At 42.6% G+C, this 18,491-nt stretch overlaps 1 protein-coding gene across 1 annotated transcript in view; it reads right to left on the reverse strand.

Moving 5' to 3' along the window:
• Nucleotides 1–18,491, reverse strand: part of LOC126190735 (cytochrome P450 6k1-like) — an 82,613-nt gene that overhangs the window by 46,021 nt on the left and 18,101 nt on the right. Inside the window, exon 3 of the mRNA XM_049931225.1 lies at nt 16,475–16,713. Within this exon, the coding sequence (XP_049787182.1) occupies nt 16,475–16,713 (239 nt within the window). The remainder of the gene's footprint in view (nt 1–16,474; nt 16,714–18,491) is intronic.

Consider the following 18,491-nt stretch of genomic DNA (forward strand, 5'->3'; position numbering starts at 1 on the left):
TGTTAAGTCTCATAGCTCAGAGCCATTTGAACCTCCCTCGGGCATGTGTGTGTGTGTGTGTGTGTGTGTGTGTAGTTGTGTGTGTGTGTGTCGTCCTTAGCGTAAGTTAGTTTAATTTAGATTTCATAGTATGTAAGCTTAGGGACCGATGACCTCAGCAGTGTGGTCCCATAAGACCTAACCACAAATTTCCAAATTTTCAAATACAATTAAAATCAGCACTGATTTAAAACTCAGATTAAAAATGTTTCTGTTTGAATGCGATTAATGGAAAGCAGAAGTGAGTAGAATAGAGGGATCTACTGGCAGTTGTGTAACATTTGCGGTCGTTTGATAGTAGGCACCGCCGGGCTGTTACTATACAGGGTGTATAGTAACTCGAAAAATAAGCTTCACACGAAAAAATGTGTAGAATCCTAAGTTGATTATTTTCTAGGTGGACATCTGCTGCGGCTAAAACAAGCCCACCACCCCAGCCCCCTGGGGGTGAGGCGGGAGGCAACGTTAAAATTTCAGATGAGAACCCCCATTTTTATTGCAGAATCAGATTCTACATAAAAAACTACGTACATTTTGTCTTAAACATTTGTTTTGATTCTTGGTAGATGGCGCTGTAATTCAAGAAAAGCCATGTTCTCATTTTTGCGTGGTAAATGTTTACGGATAAATAAAAAATATTTACTTACTTCATAAATTTTGATTCGCTAAAACATAAACTCTCGCTTTCTCCCCATAAGCTGGGGTTTGAGACAGAGGAATTAGAGTTTTACAAATGTTGAACCATATATTTGGGTCAAATATTTGTGTCAACATTTGTAAAACTCTAATTCCTCCAAATATTTGTGTCAAATATTTGTTATCCGGATAGGCGCCTAGAAATGTAGGGTTTCTACTTCGCTTGCTTTAAAACGAGGTGAACATTTGATCTGCTTACACCTCATTCACGCCCAGCTTGCCGTATGGACTTCTTTCGTGATCTTATGAAATCTTGTACCACTGCCCCCATCTCTCTTTCGTCCGTTACTATTTTCTTTCTGCCATACTATCCCTTCTTCAGATCAAGCACCCTGCCTTCCCTCCCAGAATCTTGCGAATGGATTTTCGATAGTCAAAATTTGATTAATAACATTGTTTGGTCTGACGAGGCGACGTTCAACCTCAGTGGAGAGGCCAGACAAACGTGTGGTTCCTGAAGAGGGGCAAGCGGCCTTTACAGTAGTTGCAGGGGCAACAGTCTGGATAACTGACTGATTTGGCCTTCTAACTTCAACCAAAACGGCCTTGCTGTGTTGGTGCTGCGAACGCTGGAAGCAAGGGGAAATTAAAGCTGTAATTTTTCCCTAGGCCGTTCAGCTCTACTGTATTGTTAAATAGTGACGGCATCCTCTTGGGTAAAATATTCCGGAGGTAAAATGCTCCCCCATTCGGATCCATGGCTGGGGATTACTCAGGCAGACGTCGTTATCAGGAAAAACAAAACTGGCGTTCTAGGGATCAGAGCGTACAATGTTAGATCCCGTGATCGTGCAGATAGGTCAGAAAATTTAAAAAGAGAAATGGTGAAGTCGAAGTTAGATATAGTGGAATTAGTAAAGTTCGATAGGAGGAGGAACGGGCTTCTGCGTAGGTGAATATAAGGTTATAAATACAAAATCAAACGCATTATGGTAGCCAAGATAGACACAAAGTCAACACACACGACAGTAGTAAAAGTTTATATGCTAACAAGCTCCGAAGTTGATAAAGAGATTGAAGAAGTGAATGAGGAGATAAAGGAAGTTATACAGATGGTGAAGGGAGATGAAAATTTAAATATAATAGGGGGCTGGAATTTGACAGTAGGAAAAGAAAGAGAAGGAAAAATAGTAGGTGAATGTAGACTGGGGGAAAGGAATGAAACAGGAAGCCATCTGATAGAATTTTGCACAGTGCATAATTTAATGATCGCAATCACGTTGTTTAAGAATCATGAAAGGAGGTTGTATGCGTGGAAGAGACCTGGAAACACCGGAAGGTTTCAGTTTATTTATATAATGTTAAGATAGAGATTTCGACACCAGATTTTAAATTGTAAGGCATTTCCAGGGACAGATGCAGATTCTGACCACAATGTGTTGGTTATGAACTGTAGAGTAATACTGAAGAAATCGCAAAAAGTGTGAAAATAAGGAGCTGGAACCTGGATAAGTTGAAAGAAGCAGAAGTTGTTGAAATTTTTAAAGGGAGAATTAGGCGATGGATGACTGGAACAGAGGAAAGGAACGCAGTAGTAGAGCAATGGATAGCTTTGAGAGATGAAACAGTGAAGGCAGCAGAGGAACAAATACACTACTGGCCATTCAAATTGCTACACCAAGAAGAAATGCAGAAGATAAACGGGTATTCATTGGACAAATATATTATACTAGAAGTGACATGTCATTACATTTTCACGCAATTTGGGTGCATAGATCCTGAGAAATCAGTACCCAGAACAACCACCTCTGGCCGTAATAACGGCCTTGATTCGCCTGGGCACTGAGTCAAACAGAGCTTGGATGGCTTGTACAGGTACAGCTGCCCATACAGCTTCAACACGATACCACAGTTCATCAAGAGTAGTGACTGGCGTATAGTGACGAGCGAGTTGTTCGGCCACCATTGACCAGACATTTTCAATTGGTGATAGATCTAGAGAATGTGCTGGCTAAGGCAGCAGTCGAATATTTTCTGTATCTAAAAAGCCCTACAAGCCTGCAACATGCGGTCGTGCATAATCCTGCTGAGATGTAGGGTTTCGCACGGATCGAATGAAGGGTAGAGCCACGGGTCGTAACACATCTGAAATGCAACGTCCACTGTTCAAAGACCAGTCAATGCACACAAGAGGTGACCGAGACGTGTAACCAATGGCACCCCATATCATCACGCCAGGTGATACGTCAGTATGGCGGTGACGGATACACGCTTCCAATGTGCGTTCACCACGATATCGCCAAACACGGATGCGACCATCATGATACTGTAAACAGAACCTCCATTCATCTGAAAAAATGACGTTTTGCCACTCGTGCACCCAGTTTCGTCGTCGAGTACACCATCGCAGGCGCTCCTGTCTGTGATGCAGCGTCAAGGGTAACCGCAGCCATGGTCTCCGAGCTGATAGTCCATGCTGTTGCAATCGTCGTTGAACTGTTCGTGCAGATGGTTGTTGTCTTGCAAACATCCCTATTTGTTGACTCAGGGATCGAGACGTGGCTGCACGATCCGTTACAGCCATGCGGATAAGATGCCTGTCATCTCGACTGCTAGTGATACGAGGCCGTTAGGATCCAGCACGGCGTTCCGTATTACCCTCCTGAACCCACCGCTTCCATATTCTGCTAACAGTCATTGGATCTCGACCAACGCGAGCAGCAATGTCGCTATACGATAATCCGCAATCGCGATAGGCTACAATTCGACCTTTATCAAAGTCGGAAACGAGATGGTACGCATTTCTCCTCCTTACACGAGGCATCACAACAACGTTTCACCAGGAAACGCCGGTCAACTGCTGTTTATGTATGAGAAATCGGTTGGAAACTTTCCTCATGTCACCTCGTTGTAGGTGTCGCCACCGGCGCCAACCTTGTGTGAATGCTCTGAAAAGCTAATCATTTTCATATCACAGCATCTTTTTCCTGTCGGTTAATTTTCGCGTCTGTAGCACGTCATCTTCGTGGTGTAGCAGTTTTAATGGCCAGTAGTGCAGATAAAATGGCAAGACCTAGTAGAAATACTTGAACAACACGGGAGGTAATGAATTTAATTGATGAAAGTATAAACTTTAACAGTGCAGCAACAAACGCTTGTTAAAAGGAATACAAGTGTCTGAATACATGAGACTGATAGGAAGTGCAAAAAGGAAGAGCTGGAATGGCTAGATGACAACTCATTAGAGGAAAGACAGATATCAGCCCACAGGATAATTAAAAAGGCCTTTGGAAAAAGGAGAAGCAGGTTATGAATATCAAGATGGCAGATGGAAGACCAGTCCTGACCAAAGAAGGGAAACTGAAAGGTGGAAAGTGTCTATGGAGGGTACGTGCAAGGGAGAGGAAACTGAAAGCAATATTATCGAAAGGGAATATTACGTAGATGAGTTTGTGACGGGTGATATGATATTGCATAAGAATTTGAGGCAGCAATGAAAGACCTAAGTCTGGACCAAGCTCCGGAGTAGATGACATTCCATCAGACCTAGTGATAACCTTGGGAAAGCCAGCCATGACAAACTTATTCCCCCTGGCGTGCAAGATGTGTGATACAGGCGAAATACTCTCAGACTTCAAGAAGGAGGTAATAACTGCGATTCCAAAGAAAGAAGCTGCTGACTGATGTGAAAATTACCGAACATCAGTTTAATAAGTCACGGCTGCCAAATACTAACACAAAGTTTCAACTGAAGAATGGAAAAACTCGTAGACGCCGACATCGAGGAAGATTAGTTTTGATTCCGGAGAAATGTAGGAACACGCGAGGCAATACTGACTCTACGACTTACTTTAGAAGATAGGATAGGGAGAGGCAAAGCTATGTTTATAGCATTTGTAGACGTACAGAAAGGTTTTGACAATATTGACTGGAATACCCTCTTTAAAATTCCGGAAGTAGCAGAGGTAAAATACAGGGACCAAAAGGCTGTTTACAGCTTGTTCAGAAACAGGACGGCAAGTAGAAGAGTCGACGGACATGAATGGGAAGCAGTGGTTGAGAGGGTAGTGGGACAGCGTTGTAGCCTTTCCCTAATGTTATTCAGTCTCTACATTGAGCAAGCAGGGAGTGAGACATGGTTGTAAGCTATCTCGAATGTTATTCAGTCTATACATTGAGTAAGCAGTAAAGTAAATCAAAGAAAAATTTGGAGTAGGGATTAAAGTCCAGGGAGAAAAAACAAAAACTTTGAGGTTTGCCAATAACATTGTAATTCTGTCAAAAACAGCAAATGACTTCGTAGAGCAGTTGAAGGGAATGGACAGTGTCTCGAAAGGAGGACATAAGATGAACACCATCAAAAGCAAATCAAGGATAGTGGAATGGAGACGAGGTCAATAAGGGGGTTCTGAGAGAATTAGATTAGGAAGTGAGGTACTTCAAGTAGAATATGAGTTTTGTTATTTGGGCAGCAAAATAACTGATGACGGCCGAAGCAAAGAGGATATGTAATGTAGACTGGCAATGTCAAGGAAAGCGGTTCTAAAGAAGAGAAATTATTAACATCGTCTATAGATTTAAGTGTTAGGAAGTCTCTTCTGAAAGTATTTGTATGGAGTGTATGGAAGTGAAGAATGGACGATATAAGAGAATACAACGTTTTAAAATGTTGTGCCACAGAAGAATGCTGAAAACTGGATATGTACATTGTTGTGGGTTGGCAGGAGAGCCAACACCAGGTACCAGAGGAAGCCGAAAGGCACGCGTTTTAGCTCACGCAGGCTGGCGTGAGGTCTGGAACAGGACAAGGAATTTAGACTGTAGAAAAACGGACGTAGCTGGTGGAATACTTAACTTTAATCCATTAATGATGAGCGTCGCTCTTGACTGTACATGACTCAGTATCAATAGTAACTGGTAATGGCGCCTTGCTAGGTCGTAGCAATTGACGTAGCTGAAGGCTAGGCTAACTATCGTCTCGGCAAATGAGAACGTATTTTGTCAGTGAACCATCGCTAGCAAAGTCGGTTGTACAACTGGGGCGAGTGCTAGGAACTCTCTAGACCTGCCGTGTGGCGGCGCTCGGTCTGCAATCACTGATAGTGGCGACACGCGGGTCCGACGTATACTAACGGACCGCGGCCGATTTAAAGGCTACCACTTAGCAAGTGTGGTGTCTGGCGGTGACACCACATACATTATGCAAATAATGAGGAGGTACTGACTAGAACTGGGAAAAAAGACATTTGTAGGACAACAGGACCAGAAGAAGGGTTGGTAGGATACCTTCTGAGACATCAAGCGATCACGAATTTTCGTACTGAAGAGAGGTGTGGGGGGCTACAAATCGTAGATGAATACGGTAAGGTAGGTTCAGGAAATTGTAGGTTGCGGTAGTTGTATGGAGATGAAGACACTTGCACTGGATGGAATTGCATGGAGATCTGCACTAAACCGGTTTTTGGACTGGAGACCGCAACACGACCATTGACTTTTTACAAGTAACCCCCTTCCTAATAAATCGTAGACCATGCACGTATTCCGTTTTCACCTTGAAGTTTGCTGTTTCCGTATTGCTTTTCCGAATTAATGTTTCATGTTATAACTGTTCATAGTAGCCTTTTGATAAATCCATCCATATTATAAAAATGGATGTTGTAGATATGTTCCACATCACCTCCTAAACTATGGTCCAGTTTCAACCAAACTCGCTGCATATATCACTTACTGTATGGATATCATCGCTTTGGGGGTAAGGAGACCTACCTGTCGACGAGGTGGAGGTGGGGGTAAAAACGCACAGTAGCCCACGATGTGCGTATACCCATAATTTAGTCACTCGCTATTTGAGAATTAGAGCACCATAGACTTGCAACAAACTTTGTACTTAACTGAAACCCTTTCGAACCCTTTTCTCACTGACAACAGCCACAAAATGATGAGAGGAAAAAAGTTTATTGCTTACTACATTTTCGCTATTCACACTGTAAAACTAACGCATGACGCATGACTTTTCAATATATTGCTTGCTTAGTGCTCCCTGTATTGACGACTCATTTGGCAGACAATATTTTCATATACCACTGAATTTACTATAGTTCAGGAGATATGACGTTATAAACACTGAGATGCGTCAAAAAGTGCTGCGTCAAGCAAGATGTTTAAATTTAGTACTTCACTGCTACAAACTCTATTCGCAACAATTTTCACAAACAGCACCCACACTGCTCCTGAATGGACCTACAAAAATATATCATTATATGACAGATAGTTCAGAAAGTATGATGTCAAATACCAAGATGCATGAAAAACTGCCGCATCATACATGGCGTTTTAATTTATTACTTCTTTACTACTAACTCTATTCACAACGCATTTCTCAGACAGTATCCACATACGCCACTGCATGTACCCAGAAAACTATGTAACTGAACGACACATAAGTCAGGAGATATGACGTCGTAGTTACGGAGATGAGTGTAAAACTGCGGCATCATGCATATCGTTTTAGTTTATGACTTATTTACTTCTGTCTTTATTCGCAACACATTTTGCAAACAGTAGGTACATTTGCCACTGAATGTAGCTGCAAAATTGTATCTTCTTACAGCACGTAGTTCAGGAGATAGTCATAAACGTCGAGCTCCATGAACATGAAACTGCAGGGCGAAATTGGCCAGAGATACAGGTAAAATATGTGTACAAATACCTATGCAGTATTTTAAACATGTATGTGTAATGTATAATATACTAAAAGGTTTCAGATAGATTATATAATGGCAAGACAGACATTTAGGAACCAGGTTTGAAATTGTAAGACATTTCCAGGGACAGATGTGGACTCTGACCACAATCTATTAGTTATGAACTGTAGATTAAAACTGAAGAAACTGCAAAAAAGTGGGAATTTAAGGAGATGGGACCTGGATAAACTGACTAAACCAGAGGTTGTAGAGTGTTTCAGGGAGAGCATAACGGAACAATTGACAGGAATGGGGGAAAGAAATACAGTAGAAGAAGAATGGGTACCTTGAGGAATGAAATAGTGAAGACAGCAGAGGTTCAAGTAGGTAAAAAGACAAGCGCTAGTAGAAATACTTGGGTAACAGAAGAGATACTGAATTTAATTGATGAAAGGAGAAAATACAAAAATGCAGTAAGTGAAGCAGGCAGAAAGGAATACAAACTTCTCAAAAATGAAATCGACAGGATGTGAAAATTGGCTAAGCAGGGATGGTTAGAGAACAAATGTAAGGATGTAGAGGCTTATCTCACGAGGGGTAAGATAGATACTGCCTATAGGAAAATTAAAGAGACCTTTGGAGAAAAGAGAACCACTTGTATGGATATCAAGAGCTCAGATGGAAACCCAGTTCTAAGCAAAGAAGGGAAAGCAGTAAGGTGGAAGGAGTATATAGAGGGTCTATGCAGGGGCGATGTACTTGAGGACAATATTATGGAAATGGAAGAGGAGGTAGATGAAGATGAAATGGGAGATATGATACTGCGTGAAGAGTTTGACAGAGCACTGAAACACCTAAGTCGAAACAAGGCCCCGGGAGTAGACAACATTCCATTAGAACTACTGACAACCTCGGGAGAGCCAGGCCTGACAAAACTCTACCATCTTGTGAGCAAGGTGTATGAGACAGGCGAAATTCCCTCAGACCTCAAGAAGAATATAATAATCCCAAAGAAAGCAGGTGTTGACAGATGTGAAAATTACCGAACAATCAGTTTAATAAGCCACAGCTGCAAAATACTAACGCGAATTCTTTACAGACGAATGGAAAAACTGGTAGAAGCCGATCTCGGGGAAGATCAGTTTGGATTCCGTAGAAATGTTGGAACACGTGAGGCAACACTGACCCTACGACTTATCTTAGAAGAAAGATTAAGGAAAGACAAACCTACGTTTCTAGCATTTGTAGACTTAGAGAAAGCTTTTGACAATGTTGACTGGAATACTCTCTTTCAAATTCTAAAGGTGGCAGGGGTAAAATACAGGGAGCGAAAGGCTATTTACAATTTGTACAGAAAGCATATGGCAGTTATAAGACTCGAGGGACATGAAAGGGAAGCTGTGGTTGAGAAGGGTTTGAGACGGGGTTGTATCCTCTCCCCGATGCTATTCAATCTGTATATTGAGCAAGCAGTAAAGGAAACAAAAGAAAAGTTCGGAGTAGGTATTAAAATCCATGGAGAAGAAATAAAAACTTTGAGGTTCGCCGATGACATTGTAATTCTGTCAGAAACAGCAAAGGACTTGGAAGAGCAGTTGAACGGAATGGACAGTGTTTTGAAAGGAGGGTATAAGGTGAACATCAACAAAAGCAAAACGAGGATAATGGAATGTAGTCGGGTGATGCTGAGGGAATTAGATTAGGAAATGAGACACTTAAAGTAGTAAAGGAGTTTTGCTATTTGGGGAGCAAAATAACTGATGATGCTCGAAGTAGAGAGAATATAAAATGTAGACTGGCAATATCAAGGAAAGCGTTTCTGAAGAAGAGAAATTTGTTAACATCGAGTATAGATTTAAGTGTCAGGAAATCGTTTCTGAAAGTATTTGTATGGAATGTAGCCATGTATGGAAGTGAAACATGGACAATAAATAGTTTGGACAAGAAGAGAATAGAAGCTTTCGAAATGTGGTGCTACAGAAGAATGTTGAAGATTAGGTGGGTAGATCACGTAACTAATGAGGAGGTATTGAATATAATTGGGGAGAAGAGGAATTTGTGGCACAACTTGACTAGAAAAAGGGATCGGTTGTTAGGACATGTTGTGAGGCATCAAGGGATCACCAATTTAGTACTGGAGGGCAGCGTGGAGGGTAAAAATCGTAGAGGGAGACCAAGAGATGAATACACCAAGCAGATTCAGAAGGATGTAGGTTGCTGTAGGTACTGGGAGATGAAGAAGCTTGCACAGGATAGAGTAGCATGTAGAGCTGCGTCAATCCAGTCTTAGGACTGAAGACCACAACAGCAACGACATGTGTAATATATTTGATATGTGTGTACGTGGGCAAGGTCATGGATAAGAAGGTAATTATAAACCCCTGGAACGAGTTAAACCAATTATATGTAACATATTAGTTACAATCTGGAAAGAAATGGAGGAGATGGACTGAGACAGGGGGAGGAAAAGATAGGCAGAGAGAGTGGGAGGATGAGTTGAACAGTTAGAGGGGAAGAGGAAAGGGACAGAGAAAGAGAAGAGATCTGGACAGAGGGGTGAGGGGGAGAGAAGATTGACAAAGTAGGGAGAGATGAGGTCTAGGGATAGCGTCTTTGATTCATAATCAAAATGTCTTCGGTTCCGGGTTCGATCCACGCCACTGCCTAAATTTTGATAAATGATCAGCATTGGCGGCCGAAGACTTCCGGCATAAGAAGTCACCCTCATTCTGCCAACGGCCTTGTCAAGGAGGGCGGAGGAGTGGTTAGAGGTTTAGGGCACTCTCTTGTCCTAGGGGTGGGAAATTGCCCCTAAAGGCGGAAGAATCAGCAATGATCAACGACATGAGGATGCAGAAGGCAATGGAAACCACTGCATTAAAGACACGTAACGTGTATCCACAGGACATGTGGCCTGTAATTGAAGAAGTGTCATGATGATCTCCCCATTGGCAAAAGATTCCGGAATAGTCCCCCATTCGGATCTCCGGGAGGGGACTGCCAAGGGGGAGGTTACCATGAGAAAAAGATTGAATAATCTACGAAAGGATAACGTTCTACGAGTCGGGGCGTGGAATGTCAGAAGCTTGAACGTGGTAGGGAAACTAGAATATCTGAAAAGGGAAATGCAAAGGCTCAATCTAGATATAGTAGGGGTCAGTGAAGTGAAGTGGAAAGAAGTCAAGGATTTCTGGTCAGATGAGTATCGGGTAATATCAACAGCAGCAGAAAATGGTATAACAGGTGTAGGATTCGTTATGAATAGGAAGGTAGGGCAGAGGGTGTGTTACTGTGAACAGTTCAGTGACTGGGTTGTTCTAACTAGAATCGACAGCAGACCAACACCGACAACGATAGTTCAGGTATACATGCCGACGTCGCAAGCTGAAGATGAACAGATAGAGAAAGTGTGTGAGGATATTGAAAGGGTAATGCAGTATGTTAAGGGAGACGAAAATCTAATAGTCATGGGCGACTGGAATGCAGTTGTAGGGGAAGGAGTAGAAGAAAAGGTTACAGGAGAATATGGGCTTGGGACAAGGAATGAAAGAGGAGAAAGACTAATTGAGTTCTGTAACAAGTTTCAGCTAGTATTAGCGAATACCCTGTTCAAGAATCACAAGATGAGGAGGTATACTTGGAAAAGGCCGGGAGATATGGGAAGATTTCAATTAGATTACATCATGGTCAGACAGAGGTTCCGAAATCAGATACTGGATTGTAAGGCGTACCCAGGAGCAGATATAGACTCAGATCACAATATAGTAGTGATGAAGAGTAGGCTGAAGTTCAAGACATTAGTCAGGAAGAATCAATACGCAAAGAAGTGGGATACGGAAGTACTAAGGAATGACGAGATGCGTTTGAAGTTCTCTAACGCTATAGATACAGCAATAAGGAATAGCGCAGTAGGCAGTACAGTTGAAGAGGAATGGACATCTCTAAAAAGGGCCATCACAGAAGTTGGGAAGGAAAACATAGGTACAAAGAAGGTAGCTGCGAAGAAACCGTGGGTAACAGAAGAAATTCTTCAGTTGATTGATGAAAGGAGGAAGTACAAACATGTTCCGAGAAAAACAGGAATACAGAAGTACAAGTCGCTGAGGAATGAAAAAAATAGGGAGTGCAAGGAAGCTAAGACGAAATGGCTGCAGGAAAAATGTGAAGACATCGAAAAAGATATGATTGTCGGAGGGACAGACTCAGCATACAGGAAAGTCAAAACAACCTTTGGTGACATTAAAAGCAACGGTGGTAACATTAAGAGTGCAACGGGAATTCCATTGCTAAATGCAGAGGAGAGAGCAGATAGGTGGAAAGAATACATTGAAAGCCTCTATGAGGGTGAAGATTTGTCTGATGTGATAGAAGAAGAAACAGGAGTCGATTTAGAAGAGATAGGGGATCCAGTATTAGAATCGGAATTTAAAAGAGCTTTGGGCGTCTTACGGTCAAATAAGGCAGAAGGGATAGATAACATTCCATCAGAATTGCTAAAATCATTGGGGGAAGTGGCAACAAAACGACTATTCACGTTGGTGTGTAGAATATATGAGTCTGGCGATATACCATCTGACTTTCGGAAAAGCATCATCCACACAATTCCGAAGACGGCAAGAGCTGACAAGTGCGAGAATTATCGCACAATCAGCTTAACAGCTCATGCATCGAAGCTGCTTACAAGAATAATATACAGAAGAATGGAAAAGAAAATTGAGAATGCGCTAGGTGACGATCAGTTTGGCTTTAGGAAAAGTAAAGGGACGAGAGAGGCAATTCTGACGTTACGGTTTATAATGGAAGCAAGGCTAAAAAAAAATCAAGACACTTTCATAGGATTTGTCGACCTGGAAGAAGCGTTCGACAATATAAAATGGTGCAAGCTGTTCGAGATTCTGTAAAAAGTAGGGGTAAGGTATAGGGAGAGACGGGTCATATACAATATGTACAACAACCAAGAGGTAATGATAAGAGTGGACGATCAAGAACGAAGTGCTCGTATTAAGAAGGGTGTAAGAAAAGGCTGTAGCCTTTCGCCCATACTCTTCAATCTGTACATCGAGGAAGCAATGATGGAAATAAAAGAAAGGTTCAGGACTGGAATTAAAATACAAGGTCAAAGGATATCAATGATATGATTCGCTGATGACATTGCTATCCTGAGTAGAAGTGAAGAAGAATTAAATGATCTGCTGAATGGAATGAAAAGTGTAATGAGTACACAGTATGGTTTGAGAATAAATCGGAGAAAGACGAAGGTAATGAGAAGTAGTAGAAATGAGAACAGCGAGAAACTTAACATCAGGATTGATGGTCACGAAGTCAATGAAGTTAAAGAATTCTGCTACCTAGGCAGTAAAATAACCAATGACGGACGGAGCAAGGAGGACATCAAAAGCAGACTCGCTGTGGCAAAAAAGGCATTTCTGGCCAAGAGAAGTCTACTAATATCAAATACCGGCCTTAATTTGAGGAAGAAGTTTCTGAGGATGTACGTCTGGAGTACAGCATTGCATGGTAGTGAAACATGGACTGTGGGAAAACCGGAACAGAAGAAAATCGAAGCATTTGAGATGTGGTGCTATAGACAAATGTTGAAAATTAGGTGGACTGATAAGGTAAGGAATGAGGAGGTTCTACGCAGAATCGGAGAGGAAAGGAATATGTGTAAAACACTGATAAGGAGAAGGGACAGGATGATAGGACATCTGCTAAGACATGAGGGAATGACTTCCATGGTACTAGAGGGAGCTGTTGAGGGCAAAAACTGTAGAGGAAGACAGAGATTGGAATACGTCAAGCAAATAATTGAGGACGTAGGTTGCAAGTGCTACTCTGATGAAGAGGTTAGCACAGGAAAGGAATTCGTGGCGGGCCGCATCAAACCAGTCAGTAGACTGATTACCAAAAAAAAAAAAAAAAAAAAAAAAAAGGAGAAGACGAACAGGGAGAGGGGGAGGAGGAGATGGACAGAGTGAGGGAGGTGTAGACTGACAGAAAGGGAGGGAAGAGATGGACAGGGAGGGCCAGGAGGAGATGGTCAGAGGGTGAAGGTTGGGAGACGTGGACAGAGAGAGAGGGTGGGGTACGTGGACAGAGAGGGGTGTAAGAGGAGTTGGACAAAGAGAGGTGAAATGAGGAGATGGAAAACTAGAATAGATACATACCTGGGAAACGCGAATATTCAGCTAGTGTACAGATAATAGTACATTCCGCAAATGGAAGCTATTGGTTAAGAATGACAATACTACTTTCTCTTCTGATTTCATATTCAGTTATGAGCATCTTCGGCGAAAGAAAGTGAGTCATTATCCAACCAATCGTCGTAGTACTTACAATCTAATAATTCATCGCTTTACGAAACTGTTCAGATGAGTTTGGTGCAACATAATGACTCTCTACCGTTAGGCAAGAAATCCGTTTTGACCGGTGACACTTGCCCATTGTTGAACGTAACCGCGAGACAATGCCCCTGCCGAAAAGAAATGTTGTAAGGTGTCAGGCAACTCCAACACCTTCCATGAAAACCCTGACATGATAAGCAAGCCGGCCGGTGTGGCCGTGCGGTTAAAGGCGCTTCAGCCTGGAACCGCGTGACCACTACGGTCGCAGGTTCGAATCCTGCCTCGGGCATGGATGTGTGTGATGTCCTTAGGTTAGTTAGGTTTAAGTAGTTCTAAGTTCTAGGGGACTTATGACCACAGCAGTTGAGTCCCATAGTGCTCAGAGCCATTTGAACCATTTGATAAGCAAATCCAGTAGTATGTCACATACCTCCGAATAAATCGTAACATTAAATTAACCAAAGTAATACGAGTAACGAGTGAGTAAATGGAATACCTCAGACTAACACAAGAATGCCTAAATGCGTGTCATACGTTCCCACCGTGAGACAGATGCAGTTCCGGGGGAAGAAACGAGAACAGAAGCCGAGAGCAGAACCGTGTTAAGCTAGAAGGCCCTACGATAAGGGACAGACACCCACGTCGCCAGCTAACCACCAGGACCACCCCCCAGCCCATGTTAAAAGCTAGAGCCCTCCAGAAGAACAGTATAGATCTTACGATAACACTGAAAGGGCCACACCAGCCGCAAGTTTTAGCGTGAGACTTTTTCGCGTCTCTGTTACGTTGCAAACGTTAAAAACATTGCCCCACCACGAAAAGTAACCACCAGGACCACCCCCTAGCCCATGTTAAAAGATAGAGCCCTCCAGAAGAACAGTATAGAACTTACGATAACACTAAAGGGGCCACACCAGCTGCAAGTTTTACCGTGAGACTTTTTCGCGTCTCTGTTACGTTGCAAACGTTAAAAACATTGCCCCACCACGTAAAATATAACGTTTCTCATTGGACAGACAGAATTTTTGTAGGCAGAGTTTAAGGTTAACATTGAGACCCTGATTGGTCTGATGAAAACACAGTCAGATAGTTTTTTTTTTAAACCAACTTCGGTAAATTGTAGTAGGGAGAAGTTAGGAGAGAGTTGCCTCCGAGACGGCGAGCTGTATGGAGCTGCGCCGGCCGCCGCCCCCTGACGAACACCAACAAGGTAATGAATGCACGCGATGCCGCATTTTTGAGTGCATAAGGCTTCACTCAGAACTGCAGAAGTCTCATCAGTTACACCCCCATTTTGCGTAATACTAGTGTCGATCGTCAATTAAAGCTCATGGTATTCACATTTGCTATGAAAGTTAAAATCTGAAACGCGATGATTTTTCTGTTATATAATTATTGAGAAGCCACATCAGCCACTGTAATTTACGACAAGTTAGATAAGTAATTAAAGATAATTGAGGGTCACTGTAGACCATTTTGATAGTTTTCTCTTTTGTGAAACTTAATTTAAACCTAGATTATAGATGTGATATGGCATAGGTCATCCTTCGATCCATTGTAGAACTTGGAAACCCAATCAGGGAATATTCGTTCACATTTTTGTTGAATGCAGTTGGTTTTTATCATCCTGTGTTAAAAAATTTCCTTATATGAATAGTGCAATTTATAAACAATGTTTCGTGAGTAGAATAAAATTTCCAGTGGTAAACTTAACTGCTTTTTCGACGTTATTTTACCAGCTAACTAAAAATAGGAAAGCCTTGAACCCCTTCCACTAAATTTAGTTAGTATTAAGATTCTTTTACAGGGCGTGCAGTGGAGCTGACGCTGAAATCATTAAGTATTTGGTTATATCATCGCTAGTCTCACTGAACTCTTCTGAACTCTACAAGTCATGTGTGGTCTGGCGTCTCCTTACCAGCAACAGGTCCCAGGTTCAAACTAGTCAATTCCCTAAAATACACGCTCAGAGTGTTGTTGCGCGAAAGTGGTAGGGAGATACGACATATAACAACAGACACCACGCAGAATTTTAGAATGTGCTCAGCTCCGATAGTTCCAGAGAACCAGAGAGGAGAGAAGGGTACCATTTACTACGTCATAGCTCTGACTGTAGTAGAACCCCTTACAAACGTTGCCGGTAAACAGTTCAAAGAAGAGAAGACTAGAAAATATGGAATACTGTGCTACAGAAGAATGCTGAAAATCAGATGTGTAGATTGAATGACAAATGAGGAGGTACTGAGTCGAATTGAGAAAAGAGAAATTCATGGCATATCTTTACCGAAAGAGGTGGTCGACTGATACGACACTTCCTGAAGCATCAAGGACTCGTCAGTGTGGTAATGGAGAGAATGTGTGGGATATAAATTGTATAGGGAAACTGAGGTTCCAATAGATGTAGACTGCGGAAGATATGTAGAGATGAAGAGGCTAGCACAGGCCAGTCTTCGGACTGAAGACCGCAAGAACAACACTCGTAATTACGTTTTGTCTCTAGTAAGTTAGCTGTTCCTTTTGTGTGTTTTCCTTTCACTCGTAATTACTCTCAGAATCCTCTATTTTTCTTTATTCGCCGAGACACATTCAGTTTTTGAATAGTCTCGCATTATTCTGACGTGACCAGAAGAAAATGAGGAATGCCAGTAATGGCTGTTGACCTGTTTTATGCTAACAGTTTTGCTCTCCCTCTTACCAGTCAGAGACCACAGTTCATTGAGAACTGTCATCTCAGTAATGAATTACGCTGCACTGGCACTACTTTCAGCTTACCTTGAACATGCCCTTCAGCTTGCCGGACGTGAAGGTAGGCGTCAGCTTGACTCTCAGTTGCCTCCACTTGTGCCCTCCCAGGAGAAACAGGTTGTAGTTGAGAGGCTCTTCATCGTCGATGAAGAATCCTCTGTCTAGGAACGTTGAACTATCCTTCACGAGTATGTGGCGTATCAGGTCTGGATCGCGAACCAGAAGGTGTGGCCGGCGGAAGGAATAGAACCCAATAAAGCGTCCTCCTGGGAAAAAGAGAAACGCAGAAAAGGCAAGTGAGTGAGAGCATTGGAAGAACAGCTCACGCACTAAGTTTCACATGTACAAATGTGTGACTGCTACTATGCGATTCTGTGCTGATTAAACTTAAGGAAAACGTAATAAATTGAACATAATACATTTAATGAGTGATATTTATATTATGCTATGTTTCGTAAATCTGTAAAGGTCTCAAGAAGGCAGTGTCACGGTATTTCTGATTATATTTTTCGATCTGTTCTTCTCCCCTCTCTCTCTCCCCCCCCCCCTCACCTATTTACCATAATGCACTTCCTCCAGTGACTCTTCAATCGTCAGCTTCCATGGTCAGAGGTGGACCAACGCGTTACTGACTTGCTCAACTTCTGAAGCTCTTGTCTTGAATAAATCGTCCAATTTTCTGAAATTGTAATCATTCGTCCGTCTGTTCATGTACATCAGGTCTACCGATTTCCGTCACATTCGGTTATTCTTCCGTGGTGCGTGTTTGTCTTAAGTGTATATTTCAGCAATGGTTCTGAGCCGTCGATGTTTTATGAAAAATCCTCCTTGACTTCAGTCGTTGCGGGTGCGGTTCGTGTCCATACAGAGGATAGGTTCTCTCCTGCTGCGCTATCTTCCTTTGCTTATTCGCAGCTACACTATGTGATCAAAAGTATCCGGACACCTAGGTGAAAATGACTCAAAACTTCGTGGCGCCCTCCATCAGTAATGTTGGAATTCAATATGGTGTTGGCCCACCCTTAACCTTGATGACAGTTTCCACTCTCGCAGGCATACGTTCAGTCAGGTGCTGGAAGGTTTCTTGGGGAATGGCAGACCATTCTTCACGCAGTGCTGCACTGAGGAGAGGTAACGGTGTCGGTCGGTGAGGCCTGGCACGAATTCGGCGTTCTAAACATCCCAAAGGTGTTCTGTAGGATTCAGGTCAGGACTCCATGCAGGCCAGTCCATCACAGCGATGTTCTTGTGTAACCACTCCGCCACAGGCCGTGCATAATGAACAGGTTCTGGATCGTGTCAAAAGATGCAATCGCCATCCCCGATTTGCTCTTCAATAGTGGGAAGCAAGAAGGTTCTAAAAACATCAGTGTATGCCTGTGCTGTGATAGTGCCACGCAAAACGACAAGGGGTGCAAGTCCCTTCCATGTAAAACAAGACCACACCATAACACCACCGCCTCCGAATTTTACTGTTGTAGCTACACACGCTGGCAGATGACGTTCACCGGGTATTCACCATACCCACGCCCTGCTATCGGATCGCCGCATTGTGTAACGTGGTTCGTCACTCCACACAAAGTTTTCCCACTGTTAAATCGTCTAATGTTTACGCTCCTTACACCAAGCGATGCGGCGTTTGGCACTCACCGACGTGATGTCATTGAAAGCTACGTTCACTTGTTAGGCGTATGTTGAAATATACCAAACAAGATGTGCTGCTACAGGTTAATAACGTGGCATTACAGAGGTCCGTAGAGTTTCACTTTGACTAACCTGCTGTGATCCTGCCAGTTTCCGTACAATATCGTTCCTAGTGGAGACTTTTCACTTTCTGTCAATGCAGTGCCTCTTGGAAGTGAGAGATATATCAAGTACCACTCCTAGAGATGTGTGGGCCTCACAGTGTTCCAGTTAGACACTAGACCACAGTTCTCATTTATCACTTCTTATTTCCAGTTTTTGTTCTTGTTGGCAGCGACCGTTATCATAACCCTAGCCGCTCCACCACAACCATTTCTACATCAGAGGTCTCTCTTTCTCT

The sequence above is a fragment of the Schistocerca cancellata genome, chromosome 6, assembly GCF_023864275.1.
Source record: "Schistocerca cancellata isolate TAMUIC-IGC-003103 chromosome 6, iqSchCanc2.1, whole genome shotgun sequence".
Classification (NCBI taxonomy): Eukaryota; Metazoa; Arthropoda; class Insecta; order Orthoptera; family Acrididae; genus Schistocerca; species Schistocerca cancellata.